Source organism: Lissotriton vulgaris, chromosome 6, assembly GCF_964263255.1.
Source record: "Lissotriton vulgaris chromosome 6, aLisVul1.2, whole genome shotgun sequence".
NCBI classification, from domain to species: Eukaryota; Metazoa; Chordata; class Amphibia; order Caudata; family Salamandridae; genus Lissotriton; species Lissotriton vulgaris.
In genome coordinates, this window is record NC_141694.1 from 396,914,572 (window position 1) to 396,938,126 (window position 23,555).

Sequence of the window (23,555 nt, forward strand, 5' to 3'; positions counted from 1 at the left end):
CTGCACCTATGATGAGTGCTAGCACATAAGCTGGTGTGGGGCTTTGGGACTCCCCAGCAGTCCCCAACGAGGAACCAGCTGCGGTATACCTCAGGGGCGCACTCCCATTAAAATAAAAATAAAAAGCCGGCTCCTGCAAAAGCATGGGGCCACAGGGGCCCTGGGATTCCCCCACTCCAGTATTTAAAAAAACAAACTGTGGGTCCTGGACACTGAGAGAAAATGTAATTAATTTGTAAAGAGTGAATAATAAGCCATAGCCGCTCATTTATTATTCTCTACTCGCTCAAGGAGCTTCCCATAATGATGATCATAATTTTTGGTTTTTCCCAGGCTGGAGCTTTTGTTCTACAGATAGAGCTGCAGTGCCACCTAGGGGCTGGTTGTATGATTGTATTTTGTGTCCTGAAGATGTGTCACATAAAATACGAGGCATTTCTGTGGATATTTTATGATTGGATTTTTTTGGGGTGTAAAATATTAAAAGGTTGACCCAGGCATGGTTTGTTTTTATTACATTTTTATTAAAGAACTAATTTATCTTGGACTATTTATTTTCACATTATTTCGCCCTAAAATATAATAGTGTAAAAAGAAAGCCATAATAAAAGAGTTAATAACGGTTTTTAAATTATAAGTATTCAATAATTTGCATTATTGATATATAGATGTGATAATAATTATTGGGAAGAGAAAGATGATAGATCTGCTTTATATATGACGTTGGGTGGGGAGCAGGAAGGGGCTAATGGGTTTGGCTGCAGCTAATCCCCCAGCCGGGCGCAGCAGGGGTTGGCTTTACTTATGGCAATTGATTATTACTTTATATTTGCCAAAAAAAACTAGAAAATCACTGAAACATGTTAAAGTGACATTGGTGAAATGTTCAGTCACAACGTAACACTTTAAACAAAAAAATTCACTAGTTATAGTTAACTTGCATAACTACAACTCGCACCCTCGCCATGCTCTAATTACCCAACATATGAAATCACTCATGAAATCTATGACATTGATAATGTCACTGCAATATTTGCAAAGAAATTGATGAGAAAACTGCATTACGGAGGAGTGAGTTGGATACCTTAGGGCATGAGTTACAGTTACATGAGATAACTATAACTGGTGAATTTCTGTGTTTTTTTTTTTTAGTTTAAAACATTACGTTGTTACAGAGCATTACTTTAGCCTGTTTTTATCTAGTGAATATATAGATCTATCAATCTGCTATCCTTCTGAGTCCACATAACTGACTAACCTATCCACCACTCAAATTACTTTCATATTTCACTATACTAATTCAACACTAATACTTCTTGGGTGCCAGAGTAGCGTGCTACTGGCCGAAAAAAGCGATTTGACGCCTCGTCAGGGGTAGTACTCACTATATAAATTCAATTACAATACAATACAATACAATTACAATAAAATATGTAAGATGTCATAGGAAGTAGGGGATAGGAAGTGGTCATGACATATGTTAGTTCTGTCATTAAAACTATTGCACATGTTATGGGGTATAGAACAGTAGATGCTAATCCTGATCGCACAAGCAATGCTATTCCTTTGGACCTCTGCTAGTATATTATACTATTTTATACTATACATTCAGACATCCCAATTATTACTTGGATGGAAAAAATCCGGCCCATTCTTATTTAACATGTCAGATACAGTATACAGCCTTGAATTAACTCAAGATGCAGCAGGCTGTTGCATGGAGAAAATGTTTAATGCAACACAAGCATGGTGCATCAGGGTCTGTGCTGTCTGAATCAGACAGGAATACACCTCCCAGAATATGATGTAGTGTTGGGAGTGGGAACAAGAAACTGGAACAGTTCCATACATCATACAGTACTGTTACCTGTATTTTCAAAGAATGCGTAAATTAATTAATTAATGTGTGAAATGCGAGTGTATCTAAGCAAGATCACTTAATTTCCTGGTAAAATGACATTGCTGTGATTAAACCCCAGACCAACTAGTACAGAGGTCATCAATTTTGCTAGTATAATATATTGAGCCGCATTGGAGCTTCTGAACATGAGCCATCATGAGGGAGGGTGAGAGATGTTCTCAAACAGGTGTGAGTGTCTGTTGGGATGGGGTATTAAGGTGAGCAAAATAAAAATCTTTATAGGTGGAGGTATATTAGACATTTCTCTAAATGTGATCAGTACAGTGTCGGACGATATTACAAACTTCACTGGTGTCAATATTATATTTCACTATTTTAAAGTCTAAATCTAGCAACTTTAGTACCTTGATATGGCAGAGGTGCTATTTCCGCCGAAGAACATCACAACATTTTTGCTGCTCAATCTGTAAATCAGGCCCTCGGTGATCTTGTAACCATGATTAGTAACACTGTACATTTTAGAACAAATAAGGATTCTCCCAAATATTCGATAAATAGAACTCAGTTTTCAAATAGCTAATAATGATTGCTGATAAATCAACACAGACTGATTGAGAACTGGTACAGCTGAGTCCTAAACTTTGGTTATGTTATATTTCTTTTTTACGACTTTACATGGGAAATGAGGATATCTTTTCAAATATACTTATTGTGCACTAAGAACCATGAACAAAGGAATGCCCAAGGCCACTTGATGATAGGGACATACATGAAAAAAGGATAACGATTTAATATCAGTCTGTAGAATGCGGGGAGGAGCAACTTCGTGATATAGGAAAGCATCCTAAATTTCCATTCCCCGGAATATTTAACTGAGAGCAGTGATTCATTTGTAAAAAAAAACAGAAGTGCTGGGGCTCTCGTCAGAAGGCAACTTCGACCAGCCTCCTGTCACCTGTTAGCACTTCCTAACCTAGAACTAACAAACCCTACAAGTGGGCAAGGGGTGTGGCTTAATAACCAGAACTGTCGACCCCAGAGCTGGGGATCTAGGTTTGAGCCTCGGAGTCTGCCCAACAGTCTGTAATTCTCTGGGAATCACTAAATATCCCTGTGCCCCAAAAAATTAATGCGTCCTGAAGGGCTTGAATAATTTTATTCAGATTCATTTTAATTTCACAAAAGTACATCTAGGAATGGCTAAAGCAACTGAATATATTTATGCATACCAAAATGATGTTCAGACATATGTAGGATCCCTTGCAAAAACATTATACTACTGAAATAAGTTGGAATTTGGACAAAATATTGGATTGTACATATCGAGCTACAAAAATATTGAGTTTGTAATATTGTTACACATAAATATCACGATACAGAATCATTGTTGATGAAAATATCAATTTATTTAGGTGACTAATATTGTTTCAGGAATATCAGTGTTGCGGATATCATTTTCAATAATATAGTTTTTTAATTATGTGTATGTATTTGAGTTAATTTTTTAATGTTATATGTTAAATATCACTGGTGTAACTGTTGTTAATATTTTTAATATAGTTTGTAATTCTAAGTTATTCATAATTTTTTCTTTAATCGTTAATAGTAATTTATAGTGTTGTTGTGGGTGGTGAAGGGGTACAGGGTGGGAAGTTATTTAAGTATAATTAATTAATTATTTTTTAATGAATGCTAATAATTTATTTTACAATTAGTTATGTAAATTGTGCAATTATTATATTGTTTAAGTTTTATTTCAGGTGTGGCTTGTTGGGTTTGTAGGGGTATATGTGGGAAAATAAGTAATAATTGATTAATAATGAATGTTTTATTTTATTTATAATAAATTATGTAAATTATGTAGACTAATTTTATTGCTTGATTACTTGAAATCATTGCAATCACAGCATAATAGTTCACCAAGAAAAACATTTACATTTTAAAACAAGAGCTCTTCTCTTTACATGATACACAAGACAATCCCATAATTACAGTTTAAAACCTTGTTAATAAACCCAAATATAGCCACCTTACATCTCGAAATGCATAATACAGTTTAAAGTGACGGTGTGCTTTACATACTTTTCCATACATATCACAAGGCAATATTATCCACCAATAAACATTCACTTCCCTTCCTTTCAAATGTTCTAATGTGCAAAAAGTGCATCAATTTGCAGCGATGGTAACCCCACTGATATTATATTTCAAATTAATACCATTGTATCAAAAAATATTCAATTAGTCAAAATCATAAATCATTAAAATCAATAGCATCAATGTCATAAAATTAGATAGAGGGGATCTACCCTATATTAAACATTTATCTACTGCCAATAAACATTTTGCCAATTGACATAGTAGTGGAACCGATTCACCAGACAATGACATTATTAATGCCTGTCGTGCAGGTCTCACACCACTCATCAGAAAATAAGGTTTCAGAAAAAAACGTCTAAGATGAGTCAACTTTGGGCATACACATACTATATGTACAAGAGTTTCCTGTGGCCAACCCCAGAATCTACAAATTGAGTCTGGCCACTGTTTAATCCAAGAACGAGTTCCCTCCTTTGTAGGGTTTATACCCCTACGTAGCCTTAGAATTTTTTTTTTAAACTTTACAGAAAAGAAGACATTTAAATATGGCTGAACATTCGGGGATTGATATGAATTGATCACGTACCATGCATAGTTTTTGTCAGCTAAAGCTATTTTATCCAATTTAAACGATTCCGCTTTGATATGCTTTTTAAAATTAATTTATAGTTAGGTATTTTCAAAGCTGACAGTTCAATTCCCAGGCCGATATCTTGTAAGGATGCTAAAATATAAGCTCTCCATTTTGCAGTGTAAGCAGATTTTTCAGTTTCTTGCCAGAAAATATTCCCCAAAGATGCCGGGGCTGATGTTGATAAAACAGCCATACATTTTAGGAAAGATCCTTTTGATACTAGGCACTGTCTTTAGAGACCGAATTCTAATCTAATTGTTGCTTGACACACTTACCTGTCAATTTCAAAGGTTGCTTTAAAAACCTTAACAATCAGTAAGTCAAGCAATTTCACATCTTTTCCTCTAGTAATCGGAGATCAGTAAAGAAGGCTAGGTTGTAACTAGGCTTTAATTACTTTTAGAATAAACTCATATGATTGACAATTCAGTGATTTCTTTAAACATTTAAAAGCATGTATCAACGTCACAGTCTTGGTCCTTAAATCTTTAAGATGACATTTAAAAGACATATGATCATCAACATTCAGTTCAAGGCCATTCTGCTGTATATAATCATCAAAGGCAGTAATAAGTCTTTGTAGGCCAATTGGGTTATGGCTCGCCAAGATCTCATCATCAGCATACTGGAGGTAGCCAGTTTGCACTCCCCCAATCCTAGGAGCATGCACTTTGACAACATCCAAGTGCTGTGAAAGGTCTGATAGAAATAAGTTAAATAAGCAGGGGGCAAGAACACAGCCCTGCTTTAGGCCATTATATGTTCTGATCCTCTTTGATAAGCAGTTACCCTCACCCAATCTTTACTTGAACCCAAGTGTTAGCATACAGAAGCATAATAGCTTTCAACAATTTCATTGGAATTCCCAGATCTGACAGTTTTTTCTATTACAAGTTTCGAGGCAAAGAATCGAAGGCTGCCTTAAGATCAATAAAAGCAATATATATATTTTGCTTATTCAAGACAGACTTCTCTGCAAGCAATGTTAGAGCCAACAAATTGGTGATAGTGGATTGCCCTTTCTGAAACCCATTCTGATTGAATAGAATAATACTCCCCTTCGTAGCCCAGTCTTCCAGGTCTATTGGAAAATAGGAAGCAAACACCTTTGAATCAACATCAGTCAATGAAATTAGATGATAATTAGCGAGGGTTTGAAACCGTACCACTTTTATAAATTGGTTGAACTATGCTACCTTGCCACGACTCTGGAACAACCCCCAATTTCAGAATACCCTAAATAGATTATGCAAAACGCCTGCCCACAGATTACTAATAACACAAAACTGGGCATCCGGTAACCCGTTAGGTCCCGAGGCACCATTTACTCGCAGCCCTCGTAAAAGGGTCAGTACTTGAGTACAGCTTGGAATTTCTAAATAAAGTTTTAGATCAGGACTAGAATCAATAGCATGATCATTAGGGTTCAGATCGGGGCACTCTTCATTGCCCGCATAAATTGATGATATTTTAATTACCTCACCTAAAGCCAACCTATCTGAGTGTTTTCCCACCCCAGCCGATACACCATACAAATTGGATATAAACGTTACCCAACTCGGTTCGGGTATATTTACAGAAAATGTCCCACTGTCACCCCTTTCGAGGTTATTAATAACCCCCCAAAATCTTTTGTGTTATTTTGCTTAGTGGCAGATAATAAGCTATTCCAGATCCCAGTTTAATATTTAAGTTTTGCTTTCCATATTTCTTGTTTATAGGTCTTATTAAGTTCCTTCAGGTTTTCTTTATAAACTGTGTAGGTCTGACAAAATCTACGGGCGTATGCCTCACGAACAGCTCTATTGAGTACTTTCTTTAACATTAATAATTTGCAGGAAAAACATATTTTATGTATATTCAGATTGGTAATAATTTTCCTGATCTGACCAGTAGAAAATTTCCCCACAAACTCTGTGATAAAATTCCATTTAATCATCATATTCATATCACCCTGTGTGCCTGATCACTTTCCTTAATCAATGCCTCAGCCGTTTGCATAATATTCTCCTTTTTGGCTAGATTCCAAACCAGCCTCCTCAGGTTGAATGCCGAACATGCCAAATTGGGAAGATCCTTAGATTTTAAAAGACTTTCTAACAAAAAATTACATTTTAAAATCTGGGGGTTGTGGTCACTTTCTGGCCGGCCGATTACTTTATATTCACACACATGAGGTCTCATATTGTCCGAAATAAATGTAAAATCGATTATTGAACCATGCTTAGAGTTCTTAAATGTGGAAATAGGTCCAGATTATTCTCTTAACTGGCTGGTTCCAGCCTCTGACATATTATCACAACAATCCTTAGCTAAACCTCCAGAATTAAAGCTATATTCTGAGTACCGAAATAATGGCAAATTAAAATCACCCGATACTATTAAACCAGCATCCGGGTATTGAAGTATTAAAATACTCAGTATATTCCGAATGATATACAACTGAGCAGACTTAGCTTTACTTGCACTCAGATATATGTTAAGAAAAAAAACTAAGCTTAGAACAGAGGTATTTACCACAAGGCATTGCAACCAACCCATATTAAAGTCTACTGCTTCCACAGCTAGATTTAAATTAGCCACGATATAACACGACAATCCACATTTGGCTCTGCCAAATTTATTGGATTTTACTGCCGGAATACTATATTCATTAAATCCGGACAAAGTGGTCATTTGTTCACACCATGTTTCTTGAAATAATAAAAATTGAAATGAGTTTAAAAAGGATATTGTATCTGGATCAGACAATAAATGATGCAAACAGTGGACATTCCAGGAGCATAGACCAATTTCATTTATTTTATCTTCAGTAACACCGGTTGCTCAATTCCTATCTATTCGGGGCACCTTTGCCAGTGATGCTGGCAACCAAGACCAATCCTCCATTCTCATATTGTTTATGGGTAACCACTCGCAAAGACAACCCCCTGACTAAGGATTGGTACTCAACAAACCAGAACTGCAACATTGAATATTTGTTGAGCCTACTGCACCTCTAAGCAGCGGATTTAACGTAGTACCTTCATTAATTTTACAACCCATTTCCATCTTAAGGGCAAATACCTTCAAGATCAGGGGATATTGTACACACTTCCAAACCTCGACCTTGATTCCACAGTCCAAAAAATTCAACCTGGATCCCAAAATCTTAGTAGCAATATCACTTGATGACCAAGTGGTAATAGGAGACTCACGAGGAGTATTGTGCTGGACCTGTCTAAATTAGACTGACACCAAATCAGAAGATTTAATAAATGCAAATCCAGGCATTGTGGAAATAATTTTTCATAGTAAACCTTTGTTAAGGCTATCATGGGGTCCCTGAGATTCATACAGTGGGTGCATTACTAGTTTGGTGTCCCCAATATTACTACTATGCTCCTGTCTGCCACATAAGGGGCTTAGTAAACCTGAGTTAATTTCTTTAGATACAATAGATTCAGGAAACAATTGTGCTGGGGGTTGACACTGGCCAATTATGGGTTCTAGCGTTTCTACCTTACTTAACCGATTCCTCAGCATCGTCTTTAAGCAAAGGACCTAACCCCTGGGGTACATTAACCAGTTTTGTCACTCATTCTGTATTTTCCAAATCTGTTTTTATTATATAATTTGGTTTAAGAACATCAATAATTTTACCATTCATTGATCCCTGGTCACAGCGCCTTATAGGAAATGGCAGAGCAACAGAGGGATCTCCATCTACTACTACTGTGACCTGTGTTGGGCATTTCTTAACAGACAGTTTATATATGGGATAATAATCCCTGGACTTTACTGCAATAGCTGCTAGCGCAACTGCACTTCTGGCCTTATTTCGCTCTTTCCGCAACCTTTTCCTTGACCGTTTAGATTGCGGAGGACAATTATTTAAACCATCCCCTGGGCTGATACTCGGGGTTTAGCTATGGATATTGGCTTGCCTTTTTTAGGTCCATTAGAGATTGCACCATCCTCTGCATTTACATCTAGATGCTTACTGACCACGGCCTCCGCATCAACCTCCTTCTGCTTACCCAAATTGTCACAGCCCCACATTCACCTCAACCTCTTGAGACTTCTTGCTATCAAAATATAAGCTATCATCCCCTTCCTTTGTACAGACCAGATTTTCATCCAAAACTGACTTCCCTGCAGTTTTTTTTAACTTCTTTCATTAGAGTACCTAAGATTTCTGGGAGCTCAGCCATTTTGGCCAACATGTGAGAACATGTACATCTTATCAGTTGATCATTAACCTCAGCCTCGGCTTTTACCACCAAACCTGTCAGGTTTTGTAATTTCGAGTCAATACCGGCCCCATAGACCGCTAAAGTGTTTATTAGATCAACCTGAATTTCAAGTTTATTTGAATGAAAGTCAAGTGCACCCGTTATAACATTCATGGTATTGAGCAAACTTTTCCATACACCCATGTCAGCAGTATCTTTGTTATTTGTAACATGATCATCAGCATTAGTTGAAAAGTCATATTTATCCGTAAACGAAAGATCCGCAGGGCTCAGTGAGTTATCAGGCTGACTGGGAATAGGATTTACAATTTTCAATAAAAAAAATCAGCTAGATCTTGGATCTGAATGCCCCGAGGGTTGATGTTATTATCCATTTTAAAATTACCCGGTCATCCAATAACTGGACCGGTACTGGATCCTCGCCACATTTCTCTACACCAAATAAACATAGCATATTCTTATCATTTGTTTTCTCTAAAATCAGTATTCCTAAGGACTCACCCTTATTATCAGCCCCAAACATGGGCATCCCAATTGACAAAAGGTCTTGGCACTGTTTGTTAACCTGCACATCCCCCATAAATATAACAGATGCATCACTACCATTCAGGGGCACAGTAAAGCTTAATACGTCCAAAGACGTAACCGCTGATTGATCAGCCTTTTCACCAGGCCACTCCTCTTTTATAAACAGGTTGGTTGGAACAGCATGGCATACTTGAACTTGTTGTGTTGATTGTATAGGGCTCAGTTCTTGATGCCCACTAACACTCAGCTCCACCAACGGCAAAAAGCCCTGAATTCTGCTTGGGATTTATTCACAGTTTCCGGTACGCGGGTTAGATTGAGGGATAAGTTGAGATCACATTATTCTCATGCTAGGCGACACCTTTCTGCATAAAGAAATGCTTAATGCTAAGCTGAGAATAGTTAGGGCCTCTTCCTATAGAGGATGGGGTACTGTTTAGCCCCAGACCCTTCACAGAGGCCCCTGGGCTTAAGATTGAGCTCAGCACAGATCTTCTGGTACACACTCATCACCTATATCAATCATCTCTTGGGGATTTATTTTTTTAGAATGGGTTAGTTTTTTCTTAGCCGCTCTTCGCCTTTTTTGTAGCTGTTCTTGAAAGGACGATTGCACTTGACCTCTCACAAGCCCAGATCTCATATTACAATTCAAAAAGTCAAAAACGACAAAAAACACACGACAGAACCTTAAAAAGTTTCCCAGTTTCCAACTTGATACCCTGTCTGCAATTTCACCCCTTTCCACTCGATGGGAGTGTTCCAGTTGCGCCTTGTGGGAGATTGATTCTCAGGGGAGTGGTCCACCACACTGAATGGCTCAGACGGACTTGGCGTGGCCCAGGCCCACGCTGTGTGGGAATAGGCCGCGCATTATGCGCGGAGTTGGATCGATGCCACCCCCTCGTAACACCTGGGAATCTTTGTGTTTGTGTTGCACCCTGGAAAATAAAGTTCCCACCAGGGTGTAGGGTTATCAATTAAAGGGTGAGGTGAGTAACCAAAAAAAAACCTCACAACTGCTCTGGTGCTTCGGCCGCGTTATGTGGCAGCGCGCAGCTCCAGCCGCGAGGAGAAGTGTTTTAGTGGCTCTGGCGCACGGCTTCAGCCACTAGGAGAGATGTTTAGCGGCTCCCGCCACGTTTGAGAAATATTTGGCGGCTCTGGCCGCGAGAAGAAATGTTTGGAAGCTCTGGCCGTGTTGAGAACATTTTTGGGGGTTCCGACCGCAAGGAGAAATGTTTAGCGGCTCCGGCCGCGTTGAGAGACGTTTGGTGGCTCCGGCTGCGAGGAAAATGTTTAGCGGCTCCGGCGGCATTGTGAAAAGTTTAGCGGCTCCGGCCGCGTTGTGAAATGTTTAGCGGCTCCCACCGCGTTGTGAGATGTTTGGCATCTCCGGCCACGAGAAGAGATGTTTAGTGGCTCTGGCGTCGTTGTGAGATGTTTGGCGGCTCCGGCCGCGAGAAGAGATGTTTAGCCACTCCGGCCACGTTGTGAGATGTTTGGCGGCTCCGGCCGTGAGAAGAGATGTTGCTGATTCAATAGGATAATAATGAAGAGTTGATTTACTGCACAGTTCTAACGTACTCCTTGGCGTGAATGTATGGTACATGTGTTTGGCTTATTTACTAGCATATCTCATGACAATTTATGCATGTTAGGAGAAACCACAGGTATTCATGAAAAACCCAGTGTATTATTATTTTGATAAATACACATTTCAGAATTAGGACAGTTGTATGTCTTAATTTAAAAATGTGAGTTTAAATTATATCAATACAATGCAGTTTGGTCCAGTGTACAAGATGATTGTAATAGCTCTCCATTCAGGGGTAGGATGCGTGTAGTTACAAAGATAAAAGGATTCACATTTTCTGTGTGTTTTAAATGTCACTAGCCTATTTAAAGTGAAAACCGCTGAAATAAAAGACAAATTAGTATAAAAATATTGTTGACAGCTCCATCCACAATGCATAAAAACAGGGCCAAAAGTCTGACCATCATTGTCCACTTGTTCACTTTTCTATTGGGGTGGGGAGGAGGTGTTCAAAGTACCAGTTCTATTCAGAACCTGAAATATAGATGGCGATCAAACCTCCTTTTGCTTATATGTATGCATAATCTGCTTATGTTATATATCAATGTAAAGCAGTGCAAACCAGACCAGATCCGCCCATAGTGATCTGAATTTTTTAATAAGCCTTGAAAATGTACAGAATAATCAATGTACAGTAAACCAACAGGCACCCTCTTTGAGCTTTTTCAATCAGCAATAATAATTCTGTGGGGCCATGGACAGTTTAGAATGCCCACCATTGACTCATATTCATGACATTACTTTCCTAGCTGTGCCCTGAACAGCAGGGTGATGTAATTTTGCATCTTTACTTGGAGTTCCTGATTGAGTGTTGGTTGGAACTTCTCCCGCCTGTGATACTCCATTGATTTCAGTGAAATGTATGCTTGGAGGTCTTTGTTTCAGACATCTGTTTAATCAAGCCAAAATTGAACCTGGCTGCAAGCCTGTATAGCGTACTCCCCAGCCCAGTAACATGAAAATGATTCACGCCACACACGGGGCTTGATATGACACTTTTTAAATCATCTAGAATGTAACCAGTAACTTACATGTTTCATCATGAAATGTTTTAACCACACCCAATCACTTAAGTCAATAGGATGCGGAGATACGTTAGGGAGCAGAGTGATCCAGCACTCTTTAATACATAATACACTACAGCCTGATTCATTAAGACTTCAATAAAGCCCTGTCTCGTATGAGTCTCATCAATAATTATACAATTGTTTGATCTAAACTAACTGGATAACAAATCATATAGAAAGCACTGATGGTTAGAGATGCAGCACTCTGCTCTTAAAAATGGCCATCGAGTGACTGCTCTGCCGCCATGTTTCTGGAGATGTTTCTGACCTATTTTTTATACCTGTCCCTCTGATATGTATAGACTTCGTAAAGATTTTCCCTTCCTTTTTCAATGTCATTTGATAAGGCCCACAGATCCTCGTTTTCATTTTAATGTTCATTATTTTCATGATACTCCCTTATTTTCCTACTGCATTGTTAAATGTTAAGTGTAACATATCTTGTATTTCCTTTGAATACTGCATTGTTCCAGGCTTTATCTGGCTTTGTACATGCGGGCCTACCTTTACCGGATGAGAAGGGAAAACACAGATTGCTGTTAGAGGGGCTACAGGAGGAGGGACAGCCTGCTCCACACGCCGTTTGACTGCCTGGAGTTGAGTGGATACTAGGAGGCAATACGGGGGAGGATCTCTTCAGTGTTGGTCTGCCCCCTTGCTCTTACCACAAAGGTTGTGATTTTGGAAGTCTTGGCAGACCAATGTTGAATAAATATCAGTTCATGTTCTGCAATGTAGCATTGGCGGTTGCCAGAAGACCGGCTTGGGGGATGGGCTAGACTAGAAGATGAATCTGAGAAAGTCTGGGTTGGATTGGCCTGCTGTGAAGTGATCGGTTTGAAATGTGGTGTAGAGGGATCAACCGGGTGGTGGGATCAGGTGTGTGCAGGGTGTGTTTCATGCGTTATCTTGTTTTGAAATTCTAATAAAAATAACTTTTTTTAAAAGGTGAGCCAATGAATCTTCAGATTGCTTTGTTTACCTTTTTTAATAGATTATGTAAAAACTAGACCAAGCAGGCCTGAGTTGGCATGCTGGGATGCAGTCCTCCTTTGTTAGACAGTTTTCAGTTAAATGTAACTCTGTGTATAGGAGCCACACCATCGAAGCCTGTAGAGGAGAATCAACTTGAGTTTTTCAGGCCCATGCAACAACATTAAACCCCTAAGTCTAGTGTGGTTTTTAGACTCAAACTTTAGTTATAGTACATGAAAAAAGACCTCATGATTTTGTTCTAGTAAGTCTCAAAGTAAATGAGGCAGCTATCTTTTAGCAGACAATTTCAGGGCAGCAAAAACAAATCAAGAAATTCATACGATAATTCTTGCATTGTATGATGGGTATCAAGAAAGACAGATAATCACATCACTGCCTTAGCATATCCTTTAGGTATTCATAAGAAATACAACTGAGGAATTATGCATTCATAAACGTGATCCAAACCTTTGTAATTTGAAGTATGTTTTAAAACTTGTAGCCATCATTGGTCCCTTTGTGTAAAACATTTTTTGAACCAATACTGAGCTCCTCTTAAGGATGGCTATCACACATAACACTTAAAGGGATTGAACAACTACCTAAAAACAAATTAGAAGTGTGTGATGTGTTGTAAATGGCCTAGAACCAGTGTGTGGGACAATGCTGGAGCTTCTCTTTTGCTGGGAAAGAGGGATAAACAGTGGGCACTGGAAGACGGGTGGTGGCCACTGTTGACGAGAAATGGCATTTGATAAACAGCCAGTGCTAGGAGGACGTGCTACAACTGTCAGGTAGCAAGAGGTCACCTTCCAATGTATGGGATGAGAGATACGGATGGGTGAGCAGGCTTTCACTGGAACATCAGCTTCACCGGATGTGCATTCTCCAGCTTGCCTGCTAACATATGCAGTGTGAGATTAATTCCATGCTAGATATCAATTCTTATTATGCAACATCTGGAATGTGAGTAGTAAAAGTCATCCTTGCAATAACACATTCAAATTGCACATGATCAAATTACTCATTGTATATTTGAGACAATGTTGGAACAAATGGAACCTTGCTTCCAATTCTCCATTGAAATGCTTTGAACAAATGGAATCTTGCTTCCAATTCAACATTGAGATGCTTTAGACACAAATGGTAAAAGCACATTGCTGTAATTACTAGAAAATGTATTGATATCCAAAGGTCAGGCAGCTTGGTCTTTTGAATGGATGCTGGACTCTCATGGTGAGCCTGGTCAAAGGGTTCCATGAGGAGAGTTGAATGGTGCATACTTCATGACAAGCAAACGGAGAGACTATCTAGGAATGTGCTTACAGAGAAATTTCCTACCCTGCCCATCTGTGATAAGTGCATCAGTGTGTGGAGCTAGACCTTAGTTTCATAGTATGTGGACATACACATTAGGTTTGAGTTACATGCAGATGGAGCAGTAAGGAGCAGCAATGAAGTTTTGGGGGAACAATGCTAACATGTAATGGAACATCAATTGCATCACACCTTTCCTGCCTTCTCAACTCAAATAGCATACGCATTTGTCCTGTAACTTTGCTACAGTGCTATGTGAAAATAACACCAAAAGATGCACATGTTACTGTTCCCACCCCCTACATCCCACAATGACAGAGTAACTGTTTAGTGAAAATGGTTAGATGTTGTAGAGAAACAATAAACTCTTTTCCAAGCTTAGTCATATCCACTTGGTCCCTAAATGAGAGCTCATATGCAGAATCAGTTTCTTGTTCAGCTATAGTTTATAACATACTGTTAGCAGGGCAGCAATAAAATGGCTAATTTAATTTACATATCTCCTATATGCTTGGGAAATCATGTGGTTATTGCAATGCAAGCAGAGGGCCACCTATGTATGGTCACTAGTTTCAAGTTTATTTTATTATGATAAAGGAACTCTTTATGTGGTCCACATAAAAGACAAAATATACATACAAAAGCAAGTAGCACGTAAAATGTCAATTAAACACTAAGAACAAATCAAAAATTACCATCTTAATACAGGTCCAAAAAACATTTAAAGAAACTGTACAGTTTAAAACAAAACATTTCATTAGGTGGGTTAATCAAGGCCGCCTGAAATGAGGAAGCTGATAAAATGTTGAGTTGTAGGCAAATTGGTCTTAACCATCTACGCCTAAAAGGCATCAGGGCAGGACAAACAAAAATGACATGATCCAAGTCCTGGTCATACATCTGACAAAGATCACAGAGTGCTGAATGGCCATACCATCTGGCATAAAGAACTTTCAACGGAAGCAGATCTTGTCTTATTAAGTACACTAAGCGTCTAACGCAATGAGAGATGTTCCAGTACATATAAGGTTGAGCTTTCCGCAAAATACAGGACTCAATAACAGGAGTACAGCCTTTTTTCAACAGCCGGAAATCTCTGTCCTGATTAACCCCAGTTCCCATGTGGCGGACTTCAAGATGGTTTTTAATGGATAAGAGGACAAAGAAAATAAAGTCTCTTTGTCCAGTTTCAATTGTGCCACGGCAAATCTGAAATTTTTTACAATCAAGGAATAGTCATTGAAGTTTCCCAGCAATTCATTTTTTATAAGATGTCTTAAGGTGTTAGACTCACTTTTTGCTATACCTACTACCCAACGTATGATACTGGCCAAACCTTGAACCCAGCTACTGCGTAAGCCAAGTTCCTGTCTCAGGGAAGCAGTTGAATTTGCTGTACTAACAGATAATACACTGCACAAAATTTTTCCTTCCGCGGAGTTTAAAAAACTCCACTTTTTTAGGTCAATTAACTCTATTCCGTATAACAGGGAGGCAGGAACTTTCGCTCTGAATACATCTAGGAGAATAGAAAAATGCCTTCTACCTGTGGCTTTATACAAGGATACTAAGCTCTTTCCCTGTGAAATAGCCTTCTGGGAGTTATTGTCTATATGCGCTTTGTCACTTAGATTATTTGTGACAATTTTGCCAAGGAAGGTGTAGGATTTCACAATTTCCAATTTTTGACCCCCCACAACCCAAGGAAAGTTAGGAAATTTAGGTTTCTTCCTACCAGAGAAACACATCACTTTACTTTTTGCCGTGTTTATCAATAGGTAATGGTTTTCAGCGTATTCAGTAAGCGCTTGCAATCGATTATTCAAGCCCTTCGGGGTAAGATCCAGAATTAAAATGTCATCTGCATACATAAAGCATGCAATCGGAACTCCACCCAAAGACGGGGCAATACCAGCGCAAGTTGAGAGTGCAAGAGGTAAATCAACTGTATAAAGGGAAAAAAGCAAAGGAGCCAAAAGGCAACCTTGCTTTAACCCATTAGAAGTAGGAATTATTTTAGATAAACCACATTCACCTCCCAGCAGAACTCTGCACCAGGTATCTGAGTAGAGGGCGCGAATTAACTTAATGAGAAAGGGGGGCATCCCTAAGTCAAATAACTTTCTCCACAGCAATATTCTATCCACTTTATCAAATGCGGTGGAGAAGTCAATAAAAGCGCCATATACCTGCCCACCACGGACTTTCACATATTTTTCCGTGATAACTTGCAATGCCGTCAAGTTATCTAGAGTTCCGTGATTTTGCCTGAAACCCGTTTGTTCAATAGGCAGGATTTTAAACTCAGTTACCCATTGGTTCATTAAGGTAAGAATACATTTTGCGAAAACCTTACCAATAGCATCAAGCAAAGCGATTTGACGGTAATTTTGGGGAAGATCTCTTGCCCCTTTTTTATATAAAGGAACAATGATACTTCCTTTCCAGGAGGGGGGGACTATTCCGCAAGAAAAGCAAAATTTAAACACTGGAAAGAGGATTTTGCTCCAAAGTTCACTCTGTTGTTTTAATACAGAGATGGGAACTTCATCAGGACCAATCGCACCAGAGGAACGCATATTCTTAATAGCAAATTCAATTTCCTTTTCCGATGGACAATCAAATACACATGAGACAAAATTAGATTCCACATTATATAATTGTGAGTTATTGTTACTGTACAAATTCTCAATATATTGGACCCAAATCTGTTCCTCAATGGCAATAGGTGTAGGACTGGCTCTAGTACCACAACCCTTGCCAATTAAAGACCAGAAAGTCTTGGCTTGGCCGTTATAAGAAGCTTCCCTCAGTTGTATCCAAAGAGAGTCTTCCTTATTGCGTTTTAAACGGGCCTTAAGCCTAGCCCTCCTTCTTTTTAAAATTGTCAACTTATGGTTGGCTTCTTGGGTGAATGATAGATATTGCCCCCTTATTACTTTATTTATTTCTATATTTATAGCCCGCAGGGGATGGGGGACTGCTAAAGGTTTTTTCACACAGGGTTTCTTTTTCGCTATGGAAGTTACCAATTCTAAAAAGTCAGCAAATCCCAACAGCTCTCTCCCTTCCCAGAGAGGTAAACTCTCGACAGTTAAATTCAAGAGGGACACCAAACTATCAAAGGAACGAAAATTCCAGAAACATTTCCCAGAGTTGGAGTCAAAATTCACCAGATCCGTATCCATACTCCAAGAATCCACTTTCGGAGGACTGACGGAAACTGTAAGCATCAACACATTGTGGTCACTAAGGTTAGACTCAATGACTTTCATATCTTTCAACAGGGAAAAGAAAGCATAGTCTACAATAACATAGTCAATAATAGATTTTCCCTTATTTGATTTATGCGTATAAGCTGCCGGGGTGTCAGAGGGGAGCCTCCCATTTACTATTAAACAATCAACTTTATGTAGGCCTTCTAGGACAAGTTTACCTCTTTTGTTAGTTTTAACTTTAGCAGGGAACTGGGCCGATGGTATATTCAGAGACTCTTCCCTAAAATTGTTTCTAAACAAATCCAGCCCACAATTGGATATATTGCAATTCAAATCCCCAAACATTAATACATGAGGAGACGGGGTAGTATCCATAATTTTAGTTAGAAAAGAGAAAAGTGTTTTTAAACCATCATTAAAGCAACAGTTTGGGGGAATATAGATGTTTATCACAACAAGCGATCTATTAGGGCAATCCTTGAATACATCTTTTAAGGTTATTGCCTGGAACAATTTCCCTGGATCAAGATAATGTGAGTAATTCCATTTTATTCTATTTGTTAACAGGCATGCTATTCCTCCCTTTGCGTGGCCTCTTCTGGAGGAGGTTGCGCTATTTTCCAAAACAAAGTAATCTTTTTCTAGAGATAATCTACCTTCCACCCATGTTTCTTGTAAACAGATTATATCCGCCTTTAGGGAACGCAAGAAACATAGTTTCTCCTTATGATCTTTAAAACCTGCAGTATTCCAAGAGATGAGCTTCAGCTCCCTGTTAAAAATTTGAGTGCGGTTTGGGGCAGGAAGCAGATTTACTCGATAAAACTCCTGGTAACCAACTCCATTTAGACTGATCATCCTTCACGGTTTGTTTAAGAGGAGGAGGATTTTTATATGAGACTTGCCTTTCATTCCTGGACACACATATTTTTAACTCCTCCGATCTAGAACTAGACCAATCAGACAACATCAAACCAGTATTAGAGGGAGATGACAGATTGGAAAGAGCGCTTTGATTTCGTTTTTCCCCAAAGTATGGCGTAACATCTATCCCTCTGATTTGTAATTCCTCCGCCCACTGTAGAATAAGATTTAGCACCACTTTAGATTGAAATTTCACCCTTGTAGATCTCCCTACCAAAGAGTTAAGAAGAAATACTATGTCCAAATCAGACGTTTGAATTAATTTTAAGCTTTCAATCTCTTTAAAACAGATAAGTAAGGCAGATCTATTTAGAATTAAATCAGTTTCAAATAAGGGAGAAAAATCAAGAAACAAAGTATCTACATTTATTTTTTCTTTAGGAGGAATGACTGCAATTGAGGGTGCATCTTGGAAAGGCCTTGCTGAAGGATTGAGAGAGGAAAGGAAAGGATTAACAGGGGGTAAAGTAACCTTAGGGAGGAAAGGGTTAGTGGAACTTAAAGGACCTAATCCTGTAGACGTGAGTTCCACCTTAGGGGAAGCAATCATATCTTCCTGAGAGGCAGAAGACTGCTCAGCCTGGGGGGGATCTTCTAGAATTAATTCCGAACTTTTATCAAATAGAAGTTTTCTCTGTCTTTTTTTAGAGAATCTTCGAATGGGTTTTCTCTTCTTTATTCTGATCTTTTTGTGTTTTGGGGGAATCGATTTTTGTACAATTCCAGAATTAGCTGTAGGGATCTCCTCCTCTTTTTTTGACTGTAATGAAAATATAGGGAAGAGAGAGGGGGTTTCAACATTATGGATGGCTGGGGACGTAGGTACTACCCCTATCTCATCACTAATAGCAGCTATACAATTAGCACCAGCCGAAGCCGCCTTGAAAATCTTAAGGTCAGCTGGTAGAGCTACTGGATTCATTGCTTTTTGGCCTTCCGTAAGAGGAGGCGTTAGAGCTGAATCCAGTGCTACTTGGACACTCGGAGAACTCTTTTTAGGGATCTCCAGCGGAGTAGCAGGCGTTGGGAGGCAATCAGACACTGGTCCACTCTTATTTTGCAAAAGTACTCTTAAAATTTGAGTTACCGTGTCAAAAATACACTCAGAACCTCCAACAAATTTTTCAAGTAGGCTCAGAATAGAAGATAGTATAGATTCCAAAGAGGATAATGAGTTGGAAATTAACCTCCCATTAATACTTGGAGAACCCTCAGCTAGATTGTTCAGAATAGGGCCAGAACAAGAGGTAAAATTTAGTTGAGCAAGGGAAAAATCTAATTTATTAGAAGGTGTACTACTCAGAGGACCCGCACTTGAAATAGTTATAACTTCATTTGTATTTGGGATACCCCTAGATTTCCACTGTAAGGATCTCATCAGATCTTTGTGAGCTGTTAAATCAATGTCTGGTAATGTAAAATCACTCTCTGGGACGGCCGGATTAGCTGGCAAAACTGACAAAGAGCTAGTATTCACTATAACTTTGGGAGCTTCCATGAGAGACGCTTGAAGGGGGACAGTACTGTCGGGTTTCAGAACCTTACAACCCGAGGACTCAAGAAGTGAATTCAGTTTCAATTGCGAGGCGTTTGATGTCAAAGGCGAACCCCTTACTATTTCGGGGCTAGCAGGTATAAACAGAGATTGACTGGGAACCAAGCTCAGACTAGAGGAAACGTTAATAACCATATTAGCTGGCTCAGAAACATTATATTCTAGAACTTCGCTTGGGGGCTGCAGCTCAATCGACTTATCTTTCCCTTTGTCCCATAAATTGAAAAGCTGACACTGGCCTTTCAATTGCATTGAGGACGTAATTTTATTGCGTAAAGGGTTAGATTTCGTTTTAGACCCAGATCTCCCTACTAGAACGCGTCCAGAACGCAGTTTTTTAGCCGTCATGAGAAAAATTTACACAAGATGAAATTGATAGGAATTTCCAAAGCCCTAAGCCACAATACAACCCTATAGTGAAATGTCAAACTGGGTAATAACAAAGATCAAAGGGAGGGGGCCCAGCCCAGCCTACTTCAGCCTCTGACGGCCTCAGACGGTCCCGCCCTTGTCCCGGGCTTCTCCCGGCGCGCTCCCGCGTTGCGGTGCCAAGAGGGAGATTTATAGCTGCGCTGAGGCGGGGGAGGAGCCAGCAGGGAGAGCGGGTCAGCTGGTGAAAATGCCGAGGGTCAGGCGCTCCTGGGACTAGTAGTCCTGCGCCTGCCCTCGCTCGCAGCCCTGCACTCACCACCGCCCCAGAAGCTCAAACAATACAGTTCGTATCAGGCTTTCAGCAGTAGAACACAGCGCACTTCTGACAGCGCAGTCCAAGAAGTCCAGAGACGATGCGGGACCCGCGAAGCGGGTTCCGCGAGGAGTGGAGTATGAAAGCAAAAGGAAGAGCTGCTCCGACGTGCTCGCAGTCCAGTAATCCTTCAACTTTTGTAGTAAAGAAGCAGGTGAGCAATCCAACGAGGGAACTGACACGCTGGTTTTAGCTGCGCTGAGGCGGGGGAGGAGCCAGCAGGGAGAGCGGGTCAGCTGGTGAAAATGCCGAGGGTCAGGCGCTCCTGGGACTAGTAGTCCTGCGCCTGCCCTCGCTCGCAGCCCTGCACTCACCACCGCCTCAGAAGCTCAAACAATACAGTTCGTATCAGGCTTTCAGCAGTAGAACACAGCGCACTTCAGACAGCGCAGTCCAAGAAGTCCAGAGACGATGCGGGACCCGCGAAGCGGGTTCCGCGAGGAGTGGAGTATGAAGGCAAAAGGAAGAGCTGCTCCGACGTGCTCGCAGTCCAGTAATCCTTCAACTTTTGTAGTAAAGAAACAGGTGAGCAATCCTATATGGTCACTAGATCTAACACATTCCGAGCTTTATTCTACAGTTTAAGTCACTGTTATTGTAAGAAAGTCGTTTTTTTTCCTTTTCTGGCTACACAGGGACATTGAGAGCCTTTAGCCTTTGCCTAACAACTCCTGTAGTTCATCATAGCAAATTGGGGTGAGGATGCTGACAATTTAAGTTACAGAGAGACCCCCGTTTTTTTCCCATTAACCTTCAAGTACACAAAGAGTGTACACGTGTAAAGAGCTGTCTCAACAACCTAAGGGATATGTTTACAAGGCCCCTGCGCCACTGGAACATCACTTTTTTTTGACACACCAGTGGTGCACAATATTGATCCATATTTGCAAGGCCATGTAAATCCAACATGCATGGCTTTTCGTGGCCTTGTACACTGGCCCCCTTTCACGCATTACTTTAAGTGCAAGGGGCATTCCATGGGTGTAGTTGTGGGTGTTCCCATGCTACATCCATGAATTCTAACGCATTCCCACATTTACAAGGTTTTGTAAACCTGGGAACGTGTCAGATTCTAACGCCTCCCCAGGGATGGCATTAAAGTGGCACAACAAGGAGAAATTCCTTTATTTCTCCTTGTTATTTGCTCTTTATAACTGTGCGCCATTCTGCAGCACATACTGAAGGAGAAAAATGCCATCATTGATTGTTTTTGTGCAGAAATCATCCCTGCGATGCAAGCACCCTTGCACCATGGTGCAAAGGTGCCTGCGTTTGTGCTAGGTAGCTTATTCTTCATCAGCACAGAGGAAAGCACTGGGATGCATTGTATTGCTGTAAATACAACGTATCCCTGCACTTTCCTCATGACGCAGTTCAGTGCAGCAAGATGGCTTGCAACTGCACCAAAGAGTAAATTTTTCTAGCAAACATGCCCCTAAATGTATTAACATGCTGCGTGTCCAGTACCTACCACCCTTCCTCAGATCATGCTCTACCATGATACATTAGTTCTGTGACACCTTAGTCCACCCAATATTGTGACCCCCTAACCCATATCAGAAAGATACTCCCATACCCATGTGAGCCTGACCAACCATTACAAACTGTGAGTTCTATATTCAGCTTAAAGCAAATTGAAATTAATTCATCATCCATCCATTCTCTCTTCCAACTCACCCATTCATTCATACTCATGTTCACCAAAAAATTTAGCCCCGTCGTTTTTGAAAATGCTTATTATTAAATTACATCCATTCATCAATACATTGAGTCAATATACATTGAATTGTTTTCCTTACCTATGCAGGTTGGGACTGTGTCATTCCACTGCGCCAAGGCATTAGGCACTGCCTGACATCGGATTGCTTTTGACCCTTGTAGGAGATAACCAGGACTGCACTCAAAACGTACTAAAGAGCCTGCAGAAAACTCTGAACCAATCCTCCTTCCATACCGAGGCTCTGGAACAGAGCTGCATTGTGTATCACTGGTTCGTGGCACGGCTATGAAGAGAATACAAATATTTGATTATAAAAAAAAATGCTTTTACACAACCTACTTAAAAAATAGGTATTTCAAAAACACATCTGTATCTACAATACCATCCATTAAATATATGTTTAGTTTTTTTTTATTTATAATATATGGTACAGTGATCTTAAGATGTAGCACCTGATTTAAAGTTTGGCAGATGATACTCTGTTACAAAGGTTCCTAAAGTGTGAGTCTAACATTAAGTAGCTTTGTTTTAGCATTATGTTTCAATACTGTGCTGAATATGATATGAGAGGCCAGTACCCTGATGTGTACCTTGGCCCTCATGGCGTTCTATCCAAGTAAATGTTGTACCCTAAAAAACTTTCAGATCACGCACCTATGTAATCAGTCACCAACTCTAGGCTGCTTGCCTCATAAATACTAGTTGGGAAATCATTTGTGCAGAAAATGACTTACGATTGCGTAAAGATAGCACTAAACCTTCCATTCGATATTTTGTTGCCAAATTTATATGAAGAGCTTGGTCCCAGAGCCAGCAATGAGTTTTGTTGCAGTAAATATTAAATCATAGGGACTCGACCGAGAGATACGGAAGGAATCATTTACTATTTTTTTTTTGTTCTAAGTTTGGTAGACTTATAATAGGGAAATTACTACATTTTATAAATACTTTTAACATGTATTTGTAGATATTTTATAATTTTATTCAACAAGTGGAAATTTTTGTTTGTACTTTATATTTTTGCATGTAGAGTAATTTTATGGTTTCATTTGTGACTGAAAGAAATCAATATGTGATGG

The 23,555-nt window shown here is 39.7% G+C and overlaps 1 protein-coding gene across 1 annotated transcript in view; it reads right to left on the bottom strand.

Annotated features, from left to right (window-relative positions):
* Positions 1-23,555, bottom strand: part of CSMD1 (CUB and Sushi multiple domains 1) — a 3,932,590-nt gene that overhangs the window by 1,210,019 nt on the left and 2,699,016 nt on the right. Inside the window, exon 34 of the mRNA XM_086925641.1 lies at positions 22,556-22,759. Within this exon, the coding sequence (XP_086781767.1) occupies positions 22,556-22,759 (204 nt within the window). The remainder of the gene's footprint in view (positions 1-22,555; positions 22,760-23,555) is intronic.